Source organism: Gorilla gorilla, chromosome 1 (genome assembly GCF_029281585.2).
Source record: "Gorilla gorilla gorilla isolate KB3781 chromosome 1, NHGRI_mGorGor1-v2.1_pri, whole genome shotgun sequence".
NCBI lineage: Eukaryota > Metazoa > Chordata > Mammalia > Primates > Hominidae > Gorilla > Gorilla gorilla.
In genome coordinates, this window is record NC_073224.2 from 201068576 (window position 1) to 201094224 (window position 25649).

General features: G+C 41.5%; 1 protein-coding gene and 1 long non-coding RNA gene across 3 annotated transcripts in view; one reads left to right on the top strand and one right to left on the bottom strand.

Annotated features, from left to right (window-relative positions):
* The window catches only part of RHBDL2 (rhomboid like 2), a 53558-nt gene extending 34040 nt beyond the window's left edge, over window positions 1-19518 (top strand). For both annotated transcript variants that reach the window (XM_019015782.4, XM_004025499.5), the window contains exons 5-8: window positions 9256-9356; window positions 12098-12158; window positions 17302-17363; window positions 18643-19518. In XM_019015782.4, coding sequence (XP_018871327.1) covers window positions 9256-9356; window positions 12098-12158; window positions 17302-17363; window positions 18643-18822 — 404 coding nt within the window. In that variant the 3' untranslated portion in view covers window positions 18823-19518. The remainder of the gene's footprint in view (window positions 1-9255; window positions 9357-12097; window positions 12159-17301; window positions 17364-18642) is intronic.
* The window catches only part of LOC134757507 (uncharacterized), a 79527-nt gene that overhangs the window by 34402 nt on the left and 19476 nt on the right, over window positions 1-25649 (bottom strand). The window lies entirely within an intron of this gene.

A 25649-nucleotide genomic window follows, 5' to 3' on the forward strand; every position in this document is an offset into this window, starting at 1 on the left:
GAATTTTGAGGGTTCTTTATATATTCTAGATGCTAGCCCTTAGCTGAATATGTAGTTTATAAATATTTTCACCCAGTCTGTAGCTTGTCTTTTTATCCTCTTACCAAGGTCTTTCAGAGAACATGAATTTTAAATTTTGATGAAGTCTAACATCAATTTTTCCATTTATGAATGGTACTTTTGGGGTTATGTCTTAAAAACCTTTCACTGAACCTTAGGTCCTGAAGATTTTTTCCAATGTTATCTTCTAAAAGTTATAGCTTTATGCTTTACATTTATTTATTTGTTTGTTCACTTTTAGAGACAGGGTCTCACTTGGTTGCCTAGGCTGGAATGCAGTGGCACAATCATAGCTTACTGCAGCCTGCAGCCTCGAACTCCTGTGCTCAAGTGATCCTCCGGCCTTGGCCTCCTAAAGTGTTGGGATTACAGGCATGAGCCACTGCACCAGGCCTTATGCTTTACTTTTTTTTTCTTTAATTTTATTTATTTATTTATTTTGAGACAGAGTTCCACTCTTGTCGCCCAGGCTGAAGTGCAATGGCACGATCTCAGCTCACTGCAACCTCCACCTCCCAGGTTCAAGCAATTCTCCAGCCTCAGCCTCCTGAGTAGCTGGGATTACAGGCGCCCACCACCATGCCTGGCTAATTTTTGTATTTTTATTAGAGACGGGGTTTCGCCATGTTGGCCAGGCTGGTCTCGAACTCCTGACCTCAGGTGATCTGCCTGCCTCGGCCTCCCAAAGTGCTGGGATTACAGGCATGAGCCACTGCACCTGGCCTTTACTTTTAAATATGCAACCCATTTTGAGTTTGAGGTTTGTTTTGTTTGTTTGGCCTGAAGATATCCAGTTATGCTAGAATAATTCATTGAAAGGAATTTTTCCTCCTTTGTTGAATTGCTTTTATACCATTATAAAAAATCAGTTGCCTATAGTTTTGTGGGGGCTATTCTGGGTTCTTTTTATTCTATCAATCTCTATGTCTATCCCTCCACCAAAACTACATAGGCTTGATTACTGTAGCTATATAATAAGTTTTGAAATCAGAATGATTCCTCCCTTTTTATTCTTCATTTTGAAAATTGTAGCTGTTTTAATTCCTTTGCCTTTCCATATAAGCATTAGACTAATTCTGTTTATAGCTATAGAAATTCTTGCTGGAATTTTGATAGGAGTTGCCTTAAATCTGTACATCAATTTGGGGAGAACTGATATATTTTCTATACTGAGTGTTTCAATCTATGAACAGTGTCTTTTATTTATATCTCCTAAATGGTGTTGTATTTTAAATTTCAGTGTCCATAATTTCATTGCTAGTATATAGAAACACAATTGATTTGTGCATGTTATTCTTTTTTTTTTTGAGATGGAGTGTCGCTCTGTCGCCCAGGCTGGAGTGCAGTGGTGTGATCTCCGCTCACTGCAAGCTCCACCTCCCAGGTTCACGCCATTCTCCTGCCTCAGCCTCCCGAGTAGCTGGGACTACAGGTGCCCACCACCACACCCAGCTAATTTTTTGTATTTTTAGTAGGGACAGGGTTTCACCGTGTTAGCCAGGATGGTCTCGATCTCCTGACCTCGTGATCTGCCCGCCTTGGCCTCCCGAAGTGCTGGGATTACAGGCATGAGCCACTGCACCTGGCCTGTGCATGTTATTCTTATACCTTGCAACCTTGCTGAACTCACTTAGTAGTAGGGTTTTTGTTTTGTTTTAGATTCCTTGGGATTTTTCATGTCATCTGCAAATCATCATGTCATCTATAAATAAGGATATTTTATTTCTTCCTTTCCAATCTATATGCCTTTTGTTTCTTTTTCTTGCCTTATTGTGTTGGCTAGCACTTCAAGCACTATGTTGATTAAGAGTTAAGAGAACAGATGTTCTTGCCTTGTTTCCAATCTTAGGCAGAAAGCAATTAGTATTTCGCCACAAAATGTAATGTTAGCTGTAAGTTTCTTTTTTTCTTTTTCTTTTTTTTTGAGTTGGAGTCTTGCACTGTTGCCCAAGCTGGAGTGCAATGGCACGATCTTGGCTCACTGCAACCTCTGCCTCCCAGCTTCAAGCGATTCTCCTGCCTCAGCCTCCCAAGTAGCTGGGATTACAGGTGCTCACCACCATGCCTGGCTAATTTTTTGTATTTTTAGTAGAGATGGGGTTTCATTATGTTGGCCAGGCTTGTCTCAAACTCCTGACCTTATGATCTGCCTGCCTCCTTGGCCTCCCAAAGTGCTGGGATTAGAGGTGTGAGCAACCATGCCTGGCCTGAGCCACTGTGCCTGGCCTTTTTTTTTTTTTTTTCTTTTTCTTGAGACAGAGTCTCTGTCACCCAGGCTGGAGTGAAGTAGCATGATCTCGGCTCACTGCAACCTCCACCTCCCAGGTTCAAGCAATTCTTGTGTCTCAGCCTCAAAGTAGTTGGGATTACAGGCATGCAGTACCGCACCTGGCTAATTTTTTTTTTTTTTTCTGTAGAGACAGGGTTTCAACATGTTGGCCAGGCTGATTTCAAACTCCTGGCCTCAAGTGATTCATTTGCCTCAGCCTCCCAAAGTGCTGGAATTACAGGCATGAGCCACCATGCCCAGCCAACTGTAAGTTTTTTGTAGGTGCTCTTTACCAATCCATTTATTTCTAAAAAATGAACAAGAAATCTATCGAGCAGAGTCCTGTGGATGGCAAAAAGAAAAATAAGGCTGGGCACAGTGGCTCATGCCTATAATCCCAGCACTATGGGAGGCCAAGGCAGGAGGACTGCCTGAGTTCAGTAGTTTGAGACCAGCCTGGGCAATATAATGAAACTCCGTCTCTACCAAAAGAAAATTAGGCCAGGCATGGTGGCTCATGCTTGTAATGCCAGGCTGGTCTCGAACTCCTGATCTCAGGTGATCCACCTGCCTTGGCCTCCCAAAGTGCTGAGATTACAGGCGTGAGCCACTGTGCCTGGCCTTATTCTCTTAATAATATCTTTTGGAGAGGAGAAGTTATAAATATTAAATCTATAATTTTTATCTTTAAAAATGTTTTACTATATATATATAGTATATGTATTATATATATATAAATATATATATGTATTTTTTTATTTCTGTAGAGACAGTGTTTTGCCATATTACCCAGGCTAGTCTCAAACTCCTGAGCTCAAGTGATCAGTCTGCATTGGCCTCCCAAAATGCTAGGATTACAGGTGTGTGCCATGATGCCTGGCCTTTTATACATTTTCAAACTTTAGGAATTGTGGCTTTTAGTGTCATATCAAATAATTTTTTTTTTCTTTTTTTTTTGAGACGGAGTCTTATTCTGTCACACAGACTGGAGTGCAGTGGCGCGATCTCGGCTCACTGCAAATTCCGCCTCCGGGTTCACGCAATTCTCCTGCCTCAGCCTCCTGAGTAGCTGAGATTACAGGCGCACACCACCACATCTGGCTAATTTTTTTTTGTATTTTTAGTAGAGACGGGGTTTCACTACGTTGGCCAGACTGGTCTCAAACTCCTGACCTTGTGATCCACCTGCCTCGGCCTCCCAAAGCGCTGGGATTACAGGCGTGAGCCACTGCGCCCAGCCTGTATAAAATAATTTTTACCTAACACAAAATCACCAAGATTTCTCCTAGAATCACCATGTTTTCTCCTAGAAGTTTTATTATTTTAGACTTTCCATTTAGGTGTATCATCTGGTTTTTTTGCAAGGGGAAGGACTGAAGTGTCATTTTTTTGCATGTGGATGTCTGTTCTAACATCATTTGTTGAAAAGACAGTCCTTTCTCCATTGAATTGCTTTAGTATCTGTTGAAAATACAAATTGCTTTTGTATCTTTGTTGAAGTTGTTGTTTGTATATATGAGTGTGTTAATTTCTGGAGGTTCTGTTCTGTTCCACTTATGTATTTGTATATCTTTACACCAATACCACATATCTTGGTTACTGTAGTTTTCATGACTTTTAGTCATGAAATCAGGAAGGGCTAGCACTCCAACTTTACTCTTTTTCACAAATTTTTTGGCTATTCTAAATCCTTTGCATTTCCATATAACTTGGTTTGTGCGTTTCTAAAAAAAATTTGCTGGGATTTGGATTGCATTGAATCTATAGATCAACTTGGGGAAAACGGGCATTTTAACAATATTGAGTCTTCCAACCCATGTTGAACAAGGTATACCTTTCTGTGTATTTAGGTCCTTCAAAATTCCTCTCAGCATGTTTTTTAGTTTTCAGTGTTTATGTCTTGCAGAGTTTTTGGTCAGATTTATCTCTATGTATTTCATATTTTTGGTGTATTAGAAAGGGTAATGTTTTTAAAATTTCTATTTCTCGGCCGGGGGTGGTAGCTCATGCCTGTAATCCTAGCACTTTGGGAGGCTGAGACAGGTGGATCGCCTGAGGTCAGGAGCTCGAGACCAGCCTGGGAAACATAGTGAAACCCCGTCTCTACTAAAAATACAAAAATTAGCTGGGTGTGGTGGTGGGTGCCTGTAATCCCAGCTACTTGGGAGGCTGAGGTAGAAGAAAGGCTTGAACCCAGGAGGTGGAGGTTGCAGTGAGCCAAGATCGTGCCATTGCACTCCAGCCTGGGCAACAAGAGCAAAACTCTGTCTCAAAAAAAAAAAATTATATTTCTCATTCTTCATTGTTACAGCATGAAAATATATACTTTTTGGTATATTTTGTATATAGATCTTGTGTCTTCCAACCTTGCTAAACTCACTTATTACTTCTAGAAGCTTTTTGTAGATTCCATTAGATTTTCTACATAGATTATTATGTTGTCTGTACTTGCTAATTTCCCTTTTGATGTTTTCTTTGACACATAGGTTATTTAAAATGTGTTATTTAGTTTTTAAATATTTGTGTGTTTTTCCAAAGATGTTCTGTTGTTAATATCTAGTTTAACTGTGGTTAGAGGCTGGGCGTGGTGGCTCACGCCTGTAATCCCAGCACTTTGGGAGGTTGAGGTGGGCAGATCATTGAGCCCAGGAGTTTGAGACCAGCCTGGGCAACATGGTTAAACCCCATCTTTAAAAAAAAATAACAAAGGCTGGGTGTGGTGGCTTATGCCTGTAATCCCAGCACTTGGGGAGACCGAGGTGGGCGGATCATCAGGTCAGGAGTTCGAGACCAGCCCGACCAACATGGTGAAACCCCGTCTCTATTAAAAATACAAAAATTTAGCTGGGCATGGTGGTGTGCACCTGTAATCCAAGCTACTCAGGAGGCTAAGGCAGGAGAATCGCTTAAACCTGGGAAGCAGAGGTTACAGTGACCTGAGATTGCGCCACTGTACTCCAGCCTGGGCGACAAAGCAAGACTCCATCTCAAAATAAAATAAAATAAAATAAAATAAAATGGAATAAAGTAAAACAAAACAAAAACAAACATTAGCTTGGTGGTGCACACCTGTAGTCCCAGCTATTCGGGAGGCTGAGGTAGAAAAATCACCTGAGCCTAGGAAGTCGAGGCTGCAGTGAGCTGTGATCACGCCACTGCGTTCCAGCCTGGGTGACAGAGTGAGACTCTGTCTCAAAAAAAAAAAAAAAAAAAAGAAAAAGAAGAAAAGAAAACTGTGGTTAGAGAACAAACTTTGTATGACTTGAATCCTTTTAAATGTATTAAGATTTGTTTTATGGTCCAGAATATGGCCTATGTTGGTAAGTGTTCTTTGTACATTTGAAAATAATGTGTGAGATCAGTTGTTGTTGGGTAGAATATTGTATACATGTCAATTAGGTCCATTTGGTTGATTGTGTTGTTTGTCTTCTGATTTTCTGTCTACTTTTTCTATAAATTATTGAGAAAGGATTATTGAAATCTCTGATTATAATTATGCATTTGTCTGTTTCTCCTGTGGTTCTATCAGTTTTTGTTTTATTTATTTATTTATTTATTTTATTTTTTTTGAGATGGAGTCTCGCTCTGTCACCCAGGCTGGAGTGCAGTGGTGCAATCTCAGCTCACTGCAACCTCCACTGGGTTCAAGCAATTCTCCTGCCTCAGCCTCTCGAGTAGCTGGGACTACAGGCATGTGCCACCATGCCCGGCTAATTTTTGTATTTTTAGTAGAGACGGGGTTTCACCATGCTGGCCAGGCTGGTCTCAGACTCCCGACCTCAGGTGATCCACTGGCCTCGGCCTCCCAAAGTGCTGGGATTATAAGCGTGAGCCACTGGCCCATTTATTTATTTATTTATTTTTAAATTTTTCTTTCTTTTCTTTTCTTTTCTTTCTCTTTCTTTCTTTCTTTCTTTTTTTTTTTTTTTTTTGAGACTGAGTCTTGCTCTATCACCTAGGCTGGAGTGCAATGGTGCGATCTTGGGTCACTGCAACCTCTGCCTCCTGGGTTCAAGCAATTCTCCTGTCTCGGCCTCCTGAGTAGCTGGGATTACAGGTGCCTGCCACCAAGCCCAGCTAATTTTTGTATTTTTAGTAGAGACACGGTTTCACCACTTTGGCCAGGTCGTCTTGAACTCCTGACCTCAGGAGATCTGCCTGCCTTGGCCTCCCAAAGAGCTGGGATTACAGGTGTGAGCCACTGCAGCCAACCATATGCCTGATAATTTTTGATTGGATGCTACACACTTTATCTAGTTGGATGGTGCATATTTTTGTGTTCCTGTAAATACTTTTTTAATTTTTAAAATTTTATTTATTTATTTATTTATTTAGAGATGGAGTCTTGCTCTGTCACCCAGATTGGAGTGCAGTGATGTGATCTTGGCTCACTGTAGCCTCTGCCTCCTGGGTTCAAGCGATGCTCCTGCCTCAGCCTCCCAAGTAGCTGGGACTACAGACGTGTGCCACCACGCCTGGTTAATTTTTGTATTTTTAGTAGAGACAGGGTTTTGCTATGTTGGTCAGGCTGGTCTTGAACTCCTGACCTCAAGTGATCCTCCTGCCTTGGCCTCCCAAAGTGCTGGGATTACAGGCATGAGCCACTTTGCCCGGCCAATGCTTTTTATTTTTTATTTTTATTTACTTATTTTTTTTGAGACAGAGTCTCACTCTGTCATCCAGGCTGGAGTGCGGTGGCATGATCTTGGTTCACTGCAACCTCCGTCTCCCAGGTTCAAGTGACTCTTTGTTTTCTTTTTTTAGACAGAGTCTAACTCTTGTCACCCAGGCTGGAGTGCAGTGGTGGATCTTGGCTCATTGCAACCTCCGCCTCTCAGGCTCAAGCGATTCTCCTGCCTTAGTCTCCCAAGTAACTGGGATTATAGGCATGCACCACCATGCCTGGCTAATTTTTGTGTTTTTAGTGGAGATGGGGTTTCGCCATGTTGGCCAGGCTGGTCTCAAACTTCCGACCTTAATGACCCACCTGCCTTGGCGTCCCAAAGTGCTGGGATTATAGGCATGAGCCACTGCACTCGGCCCAGGGGGTTCTTGTGTCTCAGCCTCCCGAGTGGCTGGGATTATAGGTGCACATCACCATACTCGGCTAATTTTTGTATTTTTAGTAGAGAAGGGGCTTCACCATGTTGGCCAGGCTGCTTTTGAACTCCTGACCTCAAGTGATCTACCCGCCTTGGCCTTCCAAAGTGCTGAGATTACAGGCCTGAACCACCGCTCCAGACCATAAATACTTTTTAGATTTGTTCTGTAACTCAGTTATGTTACTTGAAAGCAGTTTGATTCTTTTTGGTAAGATGGTAATTATTCCCACCACTGGACCCTTTTGTGTACTCTAAGCATTGCCCCATTAATTATGGCATTTTCCAGTACACATCCCCACACTGCTTGCAGGAAAGGACCTAGAGAAAAGTCGTAGGGCAGAAAAGCAGCGGAGGACGGCCCTGGATTTGGCTTATCAGTCCTTGGGGCCCTCCTGCCCCAGGAGGAGATTGGTCACAAGAGTGACCCAAAGCACTGAGATTATAGGAGTGAACCACCGTGTCTGGCCAATCTTAAAGATTCTTCAAAGTTTAGGCCAGGCGCAATGGCTCACGCCTGTAATCCCAGCACTTTGGGAGGCTGAGGTGGGCAGATCACGAGGTCAGGAGATCGAGACCATCCTGGCTAACATGGTGAAACCCCGTCTCTACTAAAACCACAAAAAATTAGCCAGGCGTGGTGGCGGGCACCTGTAGTCCCAGCTGCTCGGGAGGCTGAGGCAGGAGAATAGCATGAACCTGGGAGGCAGAGCTTGCAGTGAGCTGAGATCACGCCACTGCACTCCAGCCTGGGCGACAGAGCGGGACTCCATCTCAAAAAAAAAAAAAAAAAGATTCTTCAAAGTTTAATCAAAATGCTATCTCCTCCTCCTCAGAGTAGCAAGGACTCCACCCTTCTGCTGAGAAAATCACTCCTTCCTAAGTGCTTCTACAATAAATTTATTTTTGTCAGAGTAGTTGTTATATTCTGCACTTTATAATAGTTGTTTGCTCATCTTTTTGTAAAATTACTGAGGACAGACACTTTTTCTTGCACAAAATAGGTACTGTATTGTTTTGTATCATACACTAAGGAAATGAAAGAAGACCTTGAAAGGAATAGACCAAGTAATAGAACTAAGCAGTATAGAGAGAATATTTTAGTCTTTGCATAAGGTGGTTTGCAAAGCCTTGTTTTGGTCCAGTAAATCTAGGATTAGGTTAGCAATTAGGATTCATCTTGCTTGGGGAATCTGATTGGGTCGTATGTTGAGAAGGATTCTGAGGGCACATTATGGCTCATTGAGAAAGATAACTATTAGATAATAAAATGTTGGATTGTCTCAGGTATTTTGACTGAACATAGGATATTTTGCAATAATATTAGGTTGATGCAAAAATAATTGCAGTTTTTGCCCTTAAAAGTAATGGCAAAACCGCAATTACTTTTGCACCAACCTAATAGCTAACAAATATATAATACACATCAAGCAGTATTCTAAGCACAAAACATACATCAACTCATTACTTACCCTGACAATCCATTAAGGTAAGTTCTATTAATAGCCCCATTTTGCAGGTAGGGGAACTGAGACATAGAGAAGTCAACTAACTTCCTCAAGTCACACTGCTGGTAATTCTGGCTCCAGACGATTCTGCCATTGTCACTGCTATGTTGCTGTTCTAACGAACATTCCATGTTTTCAGAAACACTGTGGTAGTTAGCATATACAGCTATGCTTCTATGGTATGAAAGGGGCAAAATAGATTTGTTGCTTGCTAATGTGATAATAGACCAGACTTCCCAAATGTCTACCTTAGATTAGAAAGATTTATCTTTCCTGATCCATATAGTCATGTCTGATCCTTTGTGTTTTATTTCTTTAGGGTCCCTTGCCAGCTCCATCTTTGACCCACTCAGATATCTTGTGGGAGCTTCAGGAGGAGTCTATGCTCTGATGGGAGGCTATTTTATGAATGTTCTGGTGGTAAGAACCATGGGGATGGAGTCCACGAGTCTCTTAAAAAAACAGAAAACAGTAACTCTTCTTTGGTTCAACGAACCTTCATTTATCAATATTTACTGAGCACTCAATTTTCTGAGAATTGTATGGCAATGCCATTTTGTTTCCTTTCTTTTCTTTCTTTTTTTTTGAGACAGAGTCTTGCACCATTGCTCAGGCTGGAATGCAGTGGTGTGATACTGGCTCACTGCACTTCTACCTCCTGGGCTCAAGCAATCCTCCCACCTCAGCCTCCTAAATAGCTGGGACTACAGGTGTGGGCCACCATGCCTGACTAATGTTTTTATTGTTTGTAGAGCCAGGGTTTTGCCATGTTGCCCAGGCTGGTCTCGAACTCCTGGGCTCAAGCGATCTGCGCACGTTGGCCTCCCAAAGTGCTGGGATTACAGGCGTGAGCTGCCGCACCTAGCTTCCTTTCATATTTTATCATTTTTTTTTCTCGTTTCAAAAGTAATGAGTACAACATAAAATTTTAAATAAAAAAGTAGAAAGTTAAGGTCCTCAATATAGTATCTGTTAACAGTTGGGTGGGTGGTGAAAGACGTTGTTGACAGTTTTATATATTTTTTTCAGCCCTTTTTATTTTATTTTTTTTTTAAAGGAAACCAAGTTTATTAAGAAAGTAAAGGAATAAAAGAACGGCTACTTCATAGGCAGAGCAGCCCAGACCTTTTTCTACATGTATTCAAAATCCTACCAATGTTAATCTTATAACAATGACACCACCCTTACATTGTTCTGCATTTTATCATAGAGCATCCTGACCATCTACCCATGTCAGTGCTTAGAAATCCTCCCAGCTTAGAGCTGCTCCCTAGCATCCTCTATATAGATGCACCATGATTTATTTAATGAATCTCTCATTGAAAAAAATTTGGGGTGATTCCTGCTTTTCATGTTTACAAGTAATGCTATAAGAAATGCCCTTGGCCGGGTGCGGTGGCTCATGCCTGTAATCCCAACGCTGTGGGAGGCCAAGGTGAGTGGATCATGAGGTCAAGAGATCGAGACCATCCAGGCCAACATGGTGAAACCCCGTCTCTACTAAAAATAAAAAAATTAGTTGGGTGTGGTGGTGTGTGCCTGTAGTCCCAGCTACTCGAGAGACTGAGGCAAAAGAATGGCTTGAACCTGGAAGGCGGAGGTTGCAGGGAGCTGAGATCATGCCACTGCACTCCAGCCTGGCAACAAAGCAAGACTCTGTCTCAAAAAAAAAAAAAAAAAAAAAAGAGAAAAAAAAGAAAAGAAATGCTCTTTTACATTTATCTTTTTGCATTTGTGTAAATTTTTTTTTGTAGGATAAATTTCTAGGCCAGGCATGGTGGCCTATGCCTGTAATCCCAGCACTTTGGGAGGCTGAGGTGGGCGGATCACAAGGTCAAGAGATCGAGACCATCCTGGCCAACATGGTGAAACCCCGTCTCTACTAAAAATACAAAAATTAGCTGGGTATGGTGGCACGCGCCTGTAGTCCCAGCTACTCTGGAGGCTGAGGCAGGAGAATTGCTTGAACCCGGGAGGTGGAGGTTGCAGTGAGCCAAAATTGTGCCACTGCACTCCAGCCTGGTGACAGAGTGAGACTCCATCTCAAACAACAACAACAACAACAACAACAACAAAATTCTAGGTAGAAAAGTGTAAAGCAACTATAAAACTGTTCCAAATATAGAAATCACTAAGAAAAGTGGTTTTTTCAACTTTGGATTGCAACCCATTAGTGGTTGTAGACTCACTTTAAGGAACTGTGGCCAAAAGTTAAACCCAAGAAAAAAAAAGTCAGTGTTATTGTTTGATTTATGTGTGTACTGGGTTGTTATGTAAATTATTTCTTACTGTAGGTCATGGTCACAAGAGTTTGAAAATAATTGATTTAGAGTAAACATGCCTATTTCAGCATCTTTACTCCTTGGGAAGAGAGTTACTAATTTGAAAGAGAAGGGACAAGTAATTCAATAAATTATATTAGAAATGTCTCACTCAGCAGTTCGCCACCGATGCATAAGGGACCCAAAGCTAAAATCCAACAATGAGCCAGGTGTGCTGGAATGCACCTGTAGTTCCAGCTACTCAGGAGTCTGAGACAGGAGGAAGGCTTGAGTCCAGGAGTTCGAGGCCGCAGTGAGCTATAGATTGCACCACTGCACTCCAACTTGGGTGACAGAGTGAGACCCTCCCTGTCTTCTACCTCCCCTCACAGAACCCCCCCAAGAGCGCCCCCAAAAGACCCTGCAATAATTTTTGACGAATATTTTCAATGTTTTTGAAATTACCTCAAAAATTAAGGTAATACTCAAATCTCAGTTAATTCTTTGCTAAATACTACTGGGAAAGAGGATGAAGAAACATCAAATGAATATTAACCAAAAATCTTATGAATATTTCATCAATCTTAGTTTAACAGCATTTATCTATTTATTTATTGATATGTTAAGTGCTGATTTTATATTACTTTTATTGAGATTATTTCTGGCTAGCAAAATTGTGTCATTTATATTATTAAATTAAATATCTTGTCATTTTATTCTCCAAAGTGCATTGTACTTCCCAAATACATTTAAAAACTCGGCTGTGACACTCATGCTTTGTTTTGCAAATATTTGATACTGGAAGATTATTTCGAATGAAGAGCAGATGAAGAGGGAGTAGAGTTGAGGTTTCATTTGTCCATAGATAGCTTATATAATTATTATTTATCTCTTTTTAAGAATTTTCAAGAAATGATTCCTGCCTTCGGAATTTTCAGACTGCTGATCATCATCCTGATAAGTAAGTGTGTTTTGTGAATACTTCATACTGTCCAAGTGAAAATAAAATATAGAGACAAATCTCTAAACATTTTATTTGGGAATCACAGGATTGCAATTTGGGGCATACACACAGACCTGGGAGGTCTATGGTATGTCTGAAGTACAAAAGAAAAGGCTGGGGGTTTTATTAGAAAGATAAATTTTACATATTATTTTGAAAGAAAGCTCATTGGCACTAGAGCAGCCTTTGGGAGCTGGTTGGTGAGTGATGGTAGTGGGGAGAACTAGTCTTAGACTTGTGTTGTTTAGACCTGATTGTTAGACTCAATTTGTTTCAGCAGCTATTAGGTAAAACTAGTCTTATGGTTAGAACAGGTAGTTTCAGCAGCTGGGCTTGTGGAGAATTCAATTGTTGGTGCAGTGCTATGTGCTCTGAGTGCTTTTGTCCCCTGGCCCCTCAACTCTGATTTAGCTGGGTTTGACAACAATGACCTATTTCACATAATCATCTCACATAATATTTTCACAATGTTATTGGTTTAGGCTTCAGAAGGCCTTTCCACATTTCCCAGACACTAACATGGAGAATAACTGCAAGCCTACAGTTAGAAAAAAATTGTCCACTTCACAGCACTAAGCAGAAAGAAGTAAACAAAGGAGTTTTACAGGCTCTCATGGGTGGTTCTTAGACATGCCTACGTGATGTATTTTTGCTTTTAGTATCTTTATGGAGTGGGGGAAGCCAAGAGAATAGAGCCCTAGGCACCCCCTCTACTTGAACCACAATAGCTTCACTTATATTTTATATACTGGACTTTTTCATATATTGGAAGCTGTATGTGATTTTGTCTGCGGAGGGAAAACTTGGAAACCACTGATATAATCTCTTTTCTTCCTCAATTTCTAAATTTTCAGATTAAAAAAAAAACTGATCCAGTAAGTATTGAGTGATAGCTGATAGTTGAGGATTAATGATAGAGAGTTGGGGGAGCAGGGGGCGGGTGGCAGCAGGCAACCGTTCAAGAAGCCCAGACCAAGAGGGTGACTAATGTGGCTTTTGAAATCTCCAAGCATTCTAGAATCACATGCTAAAGGAGGTTAGGAAGAATGCTGTCTGGAGAGGGGATGGAAGTGCAGCTGAGTCTGAGAGTAAAGGTAGATTCCAGATGACAGCAGGCCATAGAGCATGGAAGAAAACAAGAGCAAAGGTCGGGGTGGTAACTGGTGTTGACGGACCTGCTCCAGTTGAAGTTCTCTCCACCTGGAGGGCTGTGGAAGAATGACAGACCCTGGGGTCAGACCTGAAAGCCAAGGCAGAGGTTATACCTGATAAAGCCTAAGATGTTTTTGGCTGTCCACATAGTAAGAAAACAGGATTTTGCAATTTCTATGAAGGGTTCGATTATCCCCATTACAGGAACAGAGGCAACTATGCCTGTGGGAAGGGACTCTTTAGTTTATTGACCATTTAAATGTAAGAACGCTAATATTTCACTCTGAGATAAAATAATTCACTTGTTTATAGTTTATACTATTCTTAATTTTTTTCTTCATAACAAATTCAAAACCTAAGAGAAGGGAGAGTGAGTATCTGGGAGACAGCAGAGCCGCTGCAGGAGCTGAGCTGCCTCCTCAGTTGTTCAGGGTCACACCCAGAATCAGAGGACACATTGTTTGGGCACAGAAAGGTTGTCACCCGAGATACGGGGTCTTCAGTCAGTCTGCTTCATTTCTAAAAGTTCTTTGGCCTGGTTTACCTACTATTGAAAATGGGAAGAGTTACAACACATACCAGATTAATAAAATATAAGTGCATCTGTATTTGAAATGTGTTTCTTTGGAAATGTATATACTTTTGTAATATGTAATATGTAATGTATATAAAGTTGTAAATATTCTTCTTTTTTTTTTTTTTTTGAGACGGAGTCTCGCTCTGTTGCCCAGGCAGGAGTGTAGTGGTGTGATCTTGGCTTACTGCAACCTCCGCCTCCTGGGTTCAAGCAATTCTCCTGTCTCAGCCTCTCCTGTCTACAGGTGCATGCCACCATGCCCGGCTAATTATTGTATTTTTAGTAGAGATGGGGTTTTACCATATTGGTCAGGCTGGTCTCGAACTCCTGACCTCAGGTGATCCACTCACCTCAGCCTCCCAAAGTGATGGGATTACAGCCGTGAGCCACTGAGCCCAGCCAAGTTGTAAATATTCTTCTTAATTGTAAATGGCAATTGCCCTAAAAAACATTCCTTCATCAAGCATTATGTTCGAGACCATCCTGTGAAACATAGGGAGGCTCTGTCTCTACCAAAAAATTGGTCAGGTGTTGCAGTGTGGGCCTGTGGTTCCAGCTACTCAGGAGGCTGAGGTGGGAGAATTCGCTTGAGCCTGGGAGGTCAAGGCTGCAGTGAGCCGTGAACGTGCCACTGTAGTCTAGTCTGGGCAGCAGAGCGAGGTTGTCTCAAAAAAAAAAAAAAAATCCATATGAAGGCAACTCTTTTAAAGTAAATGTTAAATTTTTAAGGAGGACAATGGTTTGGCTTCTTGGAATAAGGGCTTATTTTCAGGTGGGAAGACATGTCTCAGTTTAGAGGCTGCAGCAACCCAGAAGAAAAGTCCCCTAGGAAGCAGAAAGAGGAAAGAGCCAGACTCAGATATAGGAAGGGGCAAGATGAGAGAAACTGGTTGGAGAAATTGACATGCTAATGGTTACAAAGACTTTCTGAGAGGAGGTCTCCTATTGTGGAAGACTAAGCCAAAGTAACTGTTTCCAGTTATGTGGCAGTGTTTTTTAAAAACACTTTCCTAGACCCATGGGCATGTTATTTATGTGGACCAGGAAATGCAAATGATGATTGAAAATATGGGCCAGGCACGGTAGCTCACGCCTGTAATCCCAGCACTTTAGGAAGCCAAGGCGGGTGGATCACGAGGTCAGGAGATCTCATGGTGAAACCCCGTCTCTACTAAAAATACAAAAATTAACCAGGCGTGGTGGCATGGGCCTGTAGTTCCAGCTGCTCAGGAGGCTGAGGCAGGAGAATGGCGTGAACCCAGGAGGTGGAGGTTGCAGTGAGCTGAGATTGCACCACTGCACTCCAGCCTAGGCGACAGAGTGAGACTGCGTCTCGAAAAAAAAAAAAAAAAAGAAAATATTATATAGCCTCATGAATCTAGCACTTTGTGTAATAGTCATTTACAATTAAATGAATATTGAATATTTCCTCGACCTCAATTTCTGTCCAGTGACTTCAACATCAATCAATACAGTATTGAAAGGGAATCTAGTCAGAACACATGTCCTGATGCTATTTTCCCAAAGGCAAGGACTAGGTCTTTTCATCTCCTAGGACACAGTGGCTCACTAAGTAGAGCATAGGGAATTAGGGGATGGGTGTGGAATGTGATAGCTGCAAGAGATGTTTCCAAGCACTACACATATAGGGCAGAGTTCTTCTAGGCCAAGAAGTCGGAAGCTCCTTTTGCAGCGCAGATCCGACTTACTTGAAGACTGCCTAACTTCTGGCTCTCACATTTTTATTGGAGAATATGGAATGATTTCCTTTCATGGCCTGACACCTTCAGAACTCCCGATGGTAATGACAGGCAATTAGTGTGGTGGCTGAGAGTGGACTCTTGGTGTCTTGGTTTCTTTACGTATAAAATGCCACCATCCTTCTTCACTTCGATTGCTACAATAGTATTCTTCCATCTGGTCTTCCAGTTCCTGTTCTTGCTCCCTTATAGTCTGCTTCCTATATGGGAGCTAGAATAATCTTTGTAAAACCACCAGTGTGGTTGCTCAAGCCTGTAATCCCAGCACTTTGGGAGGTCGAGGTGCGTGGATCACCTGAGGTCAGGAGTTCGAGAGTTGGAGACCAGCCTTGTCAACACGGTGAAACACTGTCTCTACTAAAAATACAAAAATTAACTGGGCGTGGTGGCACATGTCTGTAATCCCAGCTAATCAGGAGGCTGAGGCACGAGAATTGCTTGAACCTGGGAGGCGGAGGTTGCAGTGAGCCGAGATTGCATTACTGCATTCCAGCCTGGGCGACAGAGTTGAGACTCTGTCATAAACAAACAAACAAACAAAATCTATCATGTCACTCCTGTGCTCAAGAGCTTTCAAAGACTTCCTATCACTCAGTAAAGGTTGAAGTCCTTACAATGGCCCATATAGACCCTACATAATCTGTCCCCTGCTACCTGTCTGACCTCATCACCCACAACCTTATCCCTAACTCTAGTCCAGAATCACCTGGAGGTCTTGTTAAAACAAATTTGTTGGAAACAACTTTACCACAGTTGGTAGTTGGAAAACACAGCCATGGAAGTAGGAATCTGCTAAGGAGCATACAACTCACCTTCTGAAAACAAAAACGAAAACAAAAACAGAAAGCTGAGTCCCACCCTCAGGTTTTCTGGTTCAGTAGGTCTGGGATGGGTTTAAGAGTTTTCATTTCTAGTAAGTTTCCAGGTGAAGCTGATGCTGCTGGTCTTGGTAAAAACCACTTTGAAAACCACTGATACAGCCAGCTCAACTGCTTTGGTATTTTTCAAACACACCAGGCGCATTCCTGCTTAGGGACTTTGTACTTGGTCTTCCCGCTCTCTGAAACACTCTTGTGTCAAATAGCAGCATGACTTGGACCCTTACCTCTGTCCAGCGTCATATTCTCAAAGAGATCCTCCTTGACACCCCTATTGGAAATCACACTCGACATCTGGCATTCCTAGTGCTTCCTCTCTTTGTATTTTCTCCACAGCACTTAGCACTATTTGACATACTGTATGTTTTACTTATTTGTTTGCCTCCCTGCCAATCACCCCCCCACATACCCCCCAACAGTTTGTCAGCTCCATGAGGCAGGGCTGTTAGATCTGTCCATTGCTGCCTATCTACCAGCTAGAATAATGCCTGACACATAGAGGACAATGAATGCTTGTTGGATGAATAAATCTGTAAAATGGGATAACGATAGTTCCTACTTCATAGGGTTGTGATGAAGATTAATGAGTTAAAAGATCTCTTAGAAAAGCACCTGTCACAGAGTTAAGTCTCAATAAATGATAGCTAGTATTATTATTATTAGAGGGGAACCAAAAACATTTGGTGTACTATTGTGGAGATTCTGAGCCTTTATCAGGGTGTTTTTCCTTCTAGTTGTGTTGGACATGGGATTTGCTCTCTATAGAAGGTTCTTTGTTCCTGAAGATGGGTCTCCGGTGAGTTCAGTTTCTTTCTTTTATAAAATAGAAATTAGTTTACTGTCAAAAAGGGTTATCAAATAGGGGTTACAACGCTGTGATTTAGGGCAGCCAAATTTCCATTTGGAAGTTAAGAAAATTTTTAAGGAAATCAGACTTTTGAATTATCCTTCCCACTTAACTCTCTCACAGCCCTGATCACTGGCTCTACTTCACTGCACCTGCCATATTGGTAGCTATTCCAAAACAGGAGAGAATGGCCAGGCGCGGTGGCTCACGCCTGTAATCCCAGCACTTTGGGAAGCCAAGATCGGCGGATCACAGGGTCAGGAGTTTGAGACCAGCCTGGCCAATATGATGAAACCCCGTCTCTACTAAAAATACAAAAATTAGCTGGGCGTGGTGGCAGTCACCTGTAATCCCAGCTACTCGGGAAGCTGAGGCAGGAGAATCGCTTGAATCTGGGAGGCGGAGGTTGCAGTGAGCCGAGATTGCACCACTGCACTCCAGCCTGGGTGACAGAGTGACTCTGTCTCAAAAAAACAAAAAACAGGAGAGAATGGATTTTCCTGTCCACATAGAATAAAAAGCAGTTGGTTTAGCCAGGCATGGTGGCATGTGCCTGTAGTCCCAGCTACTTGGGGAGCTGAGATGGGAGGATTGCTTGAGTCCTAGAGGTTGAATCTGCAGTGAGCTGTGATCATGCGACTGCACTCCAGCCTGGGCGACAGAGTTGAGACCCCATTTCAAAAAACAAAACAAAACAAAAAAACAGATCGGAAAACAGCAATGAAAGATTGAGTTCTATAAATTGACAATAAAGAAAATTGACAAAAATTTCCAGTTTTGCTGTGATTTGTCTTTGAACTTGGTAGTTTCTGTTTGGGTATTTCTTGTGTATGTTATTACTTGTGTTTTAAATCTGACACCCCATGTATGTGGAATCAGATTATGCTGCTATAGAGATCCCTCATGGCAACTCAACCATTCTCTTAGTTGGCATTACATAGAATTATTTTAAATGCAATGATGATCAAGAATGAGAAACAATTTCTCTGTCTTTGGTACTCTAAGAATGGGTGAAAATGACATTTTTAAGCTTTGTATCTTTCAGAGTATCTCCTTCTCTCTGTGCACATGGAGTTTTGTGTCTCTTTTGCCTTACCCCTAGTTCTCTAGACCTTTAAGACTCTTGTTTAACTGTGACGGTATTTGTGTTTGAATAAGAGAGATGCAACTGAAATACACAATTAGCATTGTCTTCACTTATTTCCATTTTCCCCCCTTTTCTCCCAAGGTGTCTTTTGCAGCTCACATTGCAGGTGGATTTGCTGGAATGTCCATTGGCTACACGGTGTTTAGCTGCTTTGATAAAGCACTGCTGAAAGATCCAAGGTTTTGGATAGCAATTGCTGCATATTTAGCTTGTGTCTTATTTGCTGTGTTTTTCAACATTTTCCTATCTCCAGCAAACTGACCTGCCCCTATTGTAAGTCAATTAATAAAAAGAGCCATCTGGAGGAAATAAAAAAAAAGGAAGACTCTATGAAGAAACAGAGAAGTCTCAGCAAAGGCTAACAATTTTATATAGAGGACAAAACAGCATTAAACTCATCAGTTGCAAAGATTGCCTATAAAAGGACCTTAGGATTTAAGGAAGGGGCTTCTTAATGTAGAAAGGGAAGAAGAAGAGAGAAAAGAAGGGTAGTAAAAACTAGAGATTGGGGCCAGGCGCAGTGGCTCACGCCTGTAATCCCAGCACTTTGGGAGGCTGAGGCGGGTGAAATCACCTGAGGTCAGGAGTTCAAGACCAGCCTGACCAATATGGTGAAACCCTGTCTCTACTAAAGAAAATACAGAAATTAGCTGGGTGTGGTGGCGTGTGCCTGTAGTCCCAGCTACTTGCGAGGCTGAGGCAGGAGAATTGCTTGAACCTGGGAGGCGAAGGTTGCAGTGAGCCGAGATTGCGCCACTGCACTCCAGCCTGGGTGATAGAGCGACACTCGGTCTCAAAAAACAAAACAAAACAAAACAAAATTAGAGATTGGGTCTTTCCCAGGCATATGGTATTCTATAAAACAGACTTACTCTCCTTGGAGGATATATTTTGGAGAATGCTTCATAAAATCTATGAATACTGTACAATGCTGATAATAAAAACTTTTTATACCTGTGTCAGACTCCTGATAATCACTTTAAAATAGATCACTGTTTGAGGAGATAGATCACTACTGTTTGAGGTGTTTTACACACTTTATTGATAATATTATCAACAACCCGGAAAGGTAGTTATTACTTTGCATCTTAGAGTAATCTTAAAGAATCCCTTAAAGGAACCCTTAAAGAATTAAGTACTTGTCTGAGGGGAGCAGAATTTAAACATAGATAATGACTTGGAAACCTGTAGTCTCCCCTATAGGTCCAACAATGCTGTGTTCCCCAAACACTGAAGGGTATCATAGGAGTACAAGAACAAACATCTATGCGGGGTACACCATGAATGGTGGAAATATCTCATAGAAGAAGACTGAGGATTTTCTGGACTGCTAGTTTAAGATTCTGATACCGTGTCTAAGATCCCAAGGAACAGGGCACTGGCTTTCTGGTGCACACTATATACCTAGACTTCAGATTCTCATCTGTGATCAGACTGTCATCCTTCGTGTGGGTCATGGCTCTCCTAGGAGTGGGTAGGATTTATTTACAGAAGGTAAAATGTCATACCTGAAAGCTGAGAAGCATGTGTCATTTTCCTGTATAGAATTCAGACTACGGTTTATTATGTTTTTGGAAATGGTAGTTTTAGGTCATCTGAATATAGGAAATATAATTTTTTCTTTTATCATCAATGTATTTGTTAAACAGCCATCTAAACATGTCACTGTATCTGGAAGGGGCATATACACTTAGATATAGTGAGAAAAGTTAATACTTTAGTATTTTGAGAAAAACTGATCAGAAATTTGTTTAAAAAGTTAAATTTAAGTATAAACATGGGAATATGAGTGTTTTTTTTTTGAGATGGAGTCTCGCTCTGTTTCCCAGGCTGGAGTGCAGTGGGCTGATCTTGGCTCACTGCAGCCTCTGCCTCCTGGGTTCAAGCAATTCTCCTACCTCAGCCTCCAGAGTAGCTGGGATTACAGGCATGCGCCACCACACCTGGCTAATTATTATTATTATTTTTTTGAGACCGAGTCTTGCTCTGTCGCCCAGGCTGGAGTGCAGTGGCCGGATCTCGGTTCACTGAAACCTCCGCCTCCTGGGTTCAAGTGATTCTCCTATCTCAGCTTCCTGAGTAGCTGGGATTACAGGTGGCCGCCACCAAACCTGACTAATTTATTTATTTATTTATTCCTTTATTTATTTATTCCTTTATTTATTTATTTTTAGTAGAGACGGGGTTTCACCATGCTGGCCAGGCTGGTCTCGAACTCCCGACCTCAGGCCCTCAGGCGATCTGCCCGCCTTGGCCTCCCAAAGTGCTGGGATTACAGGTGTGAGCCACTGTGCCCGGTCCCTAATTTTTTTTTTTTTTGAGATGGAGTTTCGCTCTTGTCATCTAGGCTAGAGTGCGATGGTATGATCTCGGCTCACTGCAACCTCCACCCACTGGGTTCAAGTGATTCTCCTGCCTCAGCCTCCTGAGTAGCTGGGATTACAGGCACCCGCCACCACGCCTGGCTAATTTTTGTATTTTTAGTAGAGACGGGGTTTCACCATGTTGGTCAGGCTGGTCTTGAACTCCTGACCTTAGGTGATCTGCCCACCTCGGCCTCCCAAAGTGCTGGGATTACAGGTGTGAACCACTGCACTCGGCTAATTTTTGTATTTTTTAGTAGAGACGGTGTTTCACCATGTTGGCCAGGCTGGTCTCAAACCCCTGACCTCAAGTGATCCACCCGCCTCAGCCTCCCAAAGTGCTGGGATTACAGGTGTAAGCCACCATGCCTGGCCTTATGAGTGTATTCTTGGTTAAACAAAGATTCAAACAAGAAGTTAAAAGATAAAATCTCAGCCAGGTGCAGTGGCTCATGCCTATAATCTCAGCACTTTGGGAGGCCAATGTGGGAGGACTGCTTGAGCCCAGGAGTTTGAGAACAGCCTTGGTAACATTCAAGAACTCTACAAAAGAATAAAAAATAGCCAGGTGTGGTGGTGCTTGCCTGTAGTTCTAGCTACTCCAGAGGCTGAGGTGGGAGGATCACTGGAACCCAGGAGTTCGAGGTTACAGTGAGCTATGATCATGCCACTGCCCTCCAGCCTGGGTGACAGAGTGAGACCCTGTCTTAAAAAAAAAAAAATCTCCTTTTGCCTTCTCACTTCAAACCTGCTGTTTTTCCCTAGTGCTGACCATCATCAGTGGTCACAACAGTATGGTGTGTATCCTTGCAGATGTTTTTCTATGTAGGATGAGCAGAAAGGAAAATGGATTTAAGTTAATGGCCAACTCATCCACTGTATTGAACTTCAATGAATCTGCTCTACACCCTCAAAGGGACAAATTCGAAGAACAAATTAGAGGTGTCCATGGTATAACTCCTCCTAAGCATCATTTGCTTCTCAGATTTATCTCAACTAGGAAAAGTTTTTGTTAATCAATTTTAGCTAAATATATGTGTGTGTGTGTGTGTGTGTGTGTGTGTATATATATATATATATATTTTTTTTTTTTTTTTTTCTTGAGACAGGGTCTTGCTCTGTCGCCCAGGCTGGAGTGCAGTGGCGCCATCTCGGCTCACTGCAACCTCTGCCTCCTGGGTTCAAGCAATTCTCCTGCCTCAGCCTCCCGGGTAGCTGGGATTATAGGCATGCGCCACCATGCCTGGCTAATTTTTGGTATTTTTAATAGAGACTGGGTTTCACCACGTTGGCCAGGCTGGTCTTGAACTCCTGACTTCAGGTGATCCGCCTGTCTCAGCCTCCTCCCAAAGTGCTAGGATTATAGACATGAGCCCAGCCTCTAATTAGATATTTTTATAAAATGTAGGTTTCAACAGGATAAATGTGATACATGTATTGTTCTATAACTTGCTTTACAACATGACCTAGGGACCTTTCTCTATTAGTTCACAGAAATCTTTATTCTCTGAATTGCTGAATGATATAGATGTACCATAGATAACCATTCCTCTGTCGGACATTTAAATTGTTGCTGCTTTTGTATAATTACCAACAGTGCTATGTGAACATCCTAGCATGTGCAGTGTGTCTCTGAATGTCTATGCTGAATGAATATTTCAAGTATCCAAAAGTAGAAATGCTATACTAATATTGATAGGTTTAAACTGCCTTTTAAATAGCTGTATCCATTTATATTCTTACCTACAGGATATGAGAGTAACAGTGTCTCCCTACTTTGCCAAAAGAAGGTATTATAAATCTTTAAAATTTTGCATTTTGATAGTTAAAAAATAATATTTCACTTAAATATGTATTCTCTGACTACCGAGGTTGAGGAAGTTTCGAGTTTATTAATAATTTATGAGTTACACATATGTAATTCAGATAACACATAATATAGAAACATGGATATATTGTGTATGTATGTGTGCCTATACAAATATATATATATCTATATTTGTCCCTGGTGAAATGTTTGTATTTAATCTGAGAAGTAGCTATTGTTGGCAAAAAACCCCAGGGAAGAAGTATTTATTTGTTATGCTCAACCTGCCAGATCACTAGCTCTGAAGGGACCTTTAATGACCTAAAATACAATGTAATTGTTAATAACAGAACATGGGAGACAGAATCAGGATCTATCTATGAAATTGGACATGACCCATTTATTAAGGCAGATGACCAAGAAGTTATTATCTAGTAAGAAAGACTTTTTTGGTTCTAGAAACATGGTTTATTGCACAAAAAACAATGACATTGTATTAGGTTCCCCCAGTGGCAAAAGTTGCATACAAACAGCACACAAATACCTCCTGTCATTTTAAATTTGACATCTCTGAATTATGGAGGAATCATTCACTCAGCTTAATTTGGGGCTCATGACTTTAGTCTTCTAGACTGCAGTGTGTTATCAGGACTATTATAAGCATTCTTTATCTGTGCTGTCCAAAAAAGCAGCCATTAGGTAGATGCAGCTCTTTACATTTTTATTAAAATTATTTAAAATTAAAAATTCAATTGCTCTGACACACAAACCATAATGCAAGTGTTCAATAGCTACATTTGGCTACTGGCTGCCTTATTGGCCAGCACAGATAGAATATTTCCATTGTTGCAGAAAGTTCTATTGGATGGTGCTGTTTTAAAAGCAAGGATAAGCAGAAAGGGACATGGATTTTAGTTGATGGATGACTCACTCACTACATTTAACTGAACTGAATCTGCTCTATACCAGCAAAGGGACAAATTCAGAAAATAAATTGAAGATGGCCATGCTGTAACTTCTAAACATGGTTTGCTTCTCAGATTTACCTAAACTAAGAAAGGTTTGTGTTAATCTCTCTGTTTTAGCTTATTAAGAAAGAGTTGTTTGAAATGTTTTTATCTTTTTCTTTTGAATTCTATGGTACTGTATATATGTATACCAGTTTTTATGTCATTTGCTATGAAAGCTTTAATTTGTAGCTAAATACTACTGCTCCTTCTTTCAGGAAATACTATGTGTTGTCCTTTATGAAAAAAATCTTTTCTTTCTTTTTATGATTATAAAAGTAAAATGCTTATAGTAAAAAATTAAAATACATGTAATTACAATATATTAAGTATATAATTTGTAATCCCAACATCCAGAGCCAATCACCGTTAATATTTTCATGAATATCCTTCTAGACTTTTTTGTATACATCTGTAAATGTAACTAAACTTATAATAATGGGGCCATATTATTCTATTTTATAACATCAATTTCACTGAAATGAAATATCAAATGCCATTTTATGTGTGTTTATCATTTCTACTGGTTGCATAGTATCACACCGTGGATGTAGTCGATTATTTAACCAGTTTTTCTTGTATTGATAATTATTTTATGTTTTTAGCTTATGACTATTATAAACAACATGAATTACATCTTTGCTTACATTATTATTATTTATGAACCATAAATGAGACTTAACTTGCTTACTCTTTTTTATTTTTTGAGACAGAGTCTCACTCTATTGCCCAGGCTGGAATGCAGTGGCCGGATCTCGGCTCATTGCAACCTTCACCTCCCAGGTTCAAGCGATTCTCCTGCCTCAGTCTCCTGAGTAGCTGGGATTACAGGCATGCGCCACCATGCCCGGCTAATTTTTGTATTTTTAGTAGAGATGGGGTTCAACCATATTGCTCAGGCTGGTCTCGAACTCCTGACCTCGTAATCCGCCCGCCTGTGCCTCCCAAAGTGCTGGGATTACAGGCGTGAGCCAGCGCGCCTGGCCAACTTGCTTACATTTTAAAGTGCTTTGGGTTGTTGGGTCAGAGCATGCTATTATTATTATTATTATTATTTTTTTTTTTTTTTTTGAGACAGAGTCTTGCTCTGTCGCTCAGGCTGGAGTGCAATGGTGTGATCTCGGCTCACTGCAACCTCTGCCTCTGGGTTCAAGTGATTCTCCTGCCTCAGCCTCCCGAGTAGCTGGGACTACAGGCGCCCGCCACCACGCCCGACTAATTTTTGTATTTTTAGTAGAGCAAGGGTTTCAACCATGTTGGCCAGGCTGGTCTCAAACTCCTGACCTCAAGTGATCCGCTGGCCTCGGCCTCCTAAAGTATTGGGATTACAGGCGTGAGCCACCGTGCCCGGCCAGAGTATGCTATTATTAACATAATAAAGTCAATGGAAAGTTTCTCTATTTCAGGAATACAACTATATTTTAGAAGGTTGATGCTTTTGCAAATCGTATTAACAGAGCCGGGCGCGGTGGCTCACGCTTGTAATCCCAGCACCTTGGGAGGCCGAGGCGGGAGGATCACGAGGTCAGGAGATCGAGATCACGGTGAAACCCCGTCTCTACTAAAAATAACAAAAAAATTAGCCGGGCGTGGTGGCGGGCGCCTGCAGTCCCAGCTACCGGGAGAGGCTGAGGCAGGAGAATGGCGTGAACCCGGGAGGCGGAGCTTGCAGTGAGCCGAGATCGCGCCACTGCACCCCAGCCTGGGCGACAGGGCGAGACTCCGTCTCAGAAAACAAACGAACAACAACAACAAAAAAAAACAGAACAAAGGCTGAAGAAAGGACTCTAGAACTAGTTATTTAAAAAGCCAAAGCTATCACTATTTTACATTCCTAAATTTAAATGATTAAACTTAAGAGAAAACAGATAATCTCTTAATGTTTCTTTCCGGCAAATTTGAAGTTTGCTT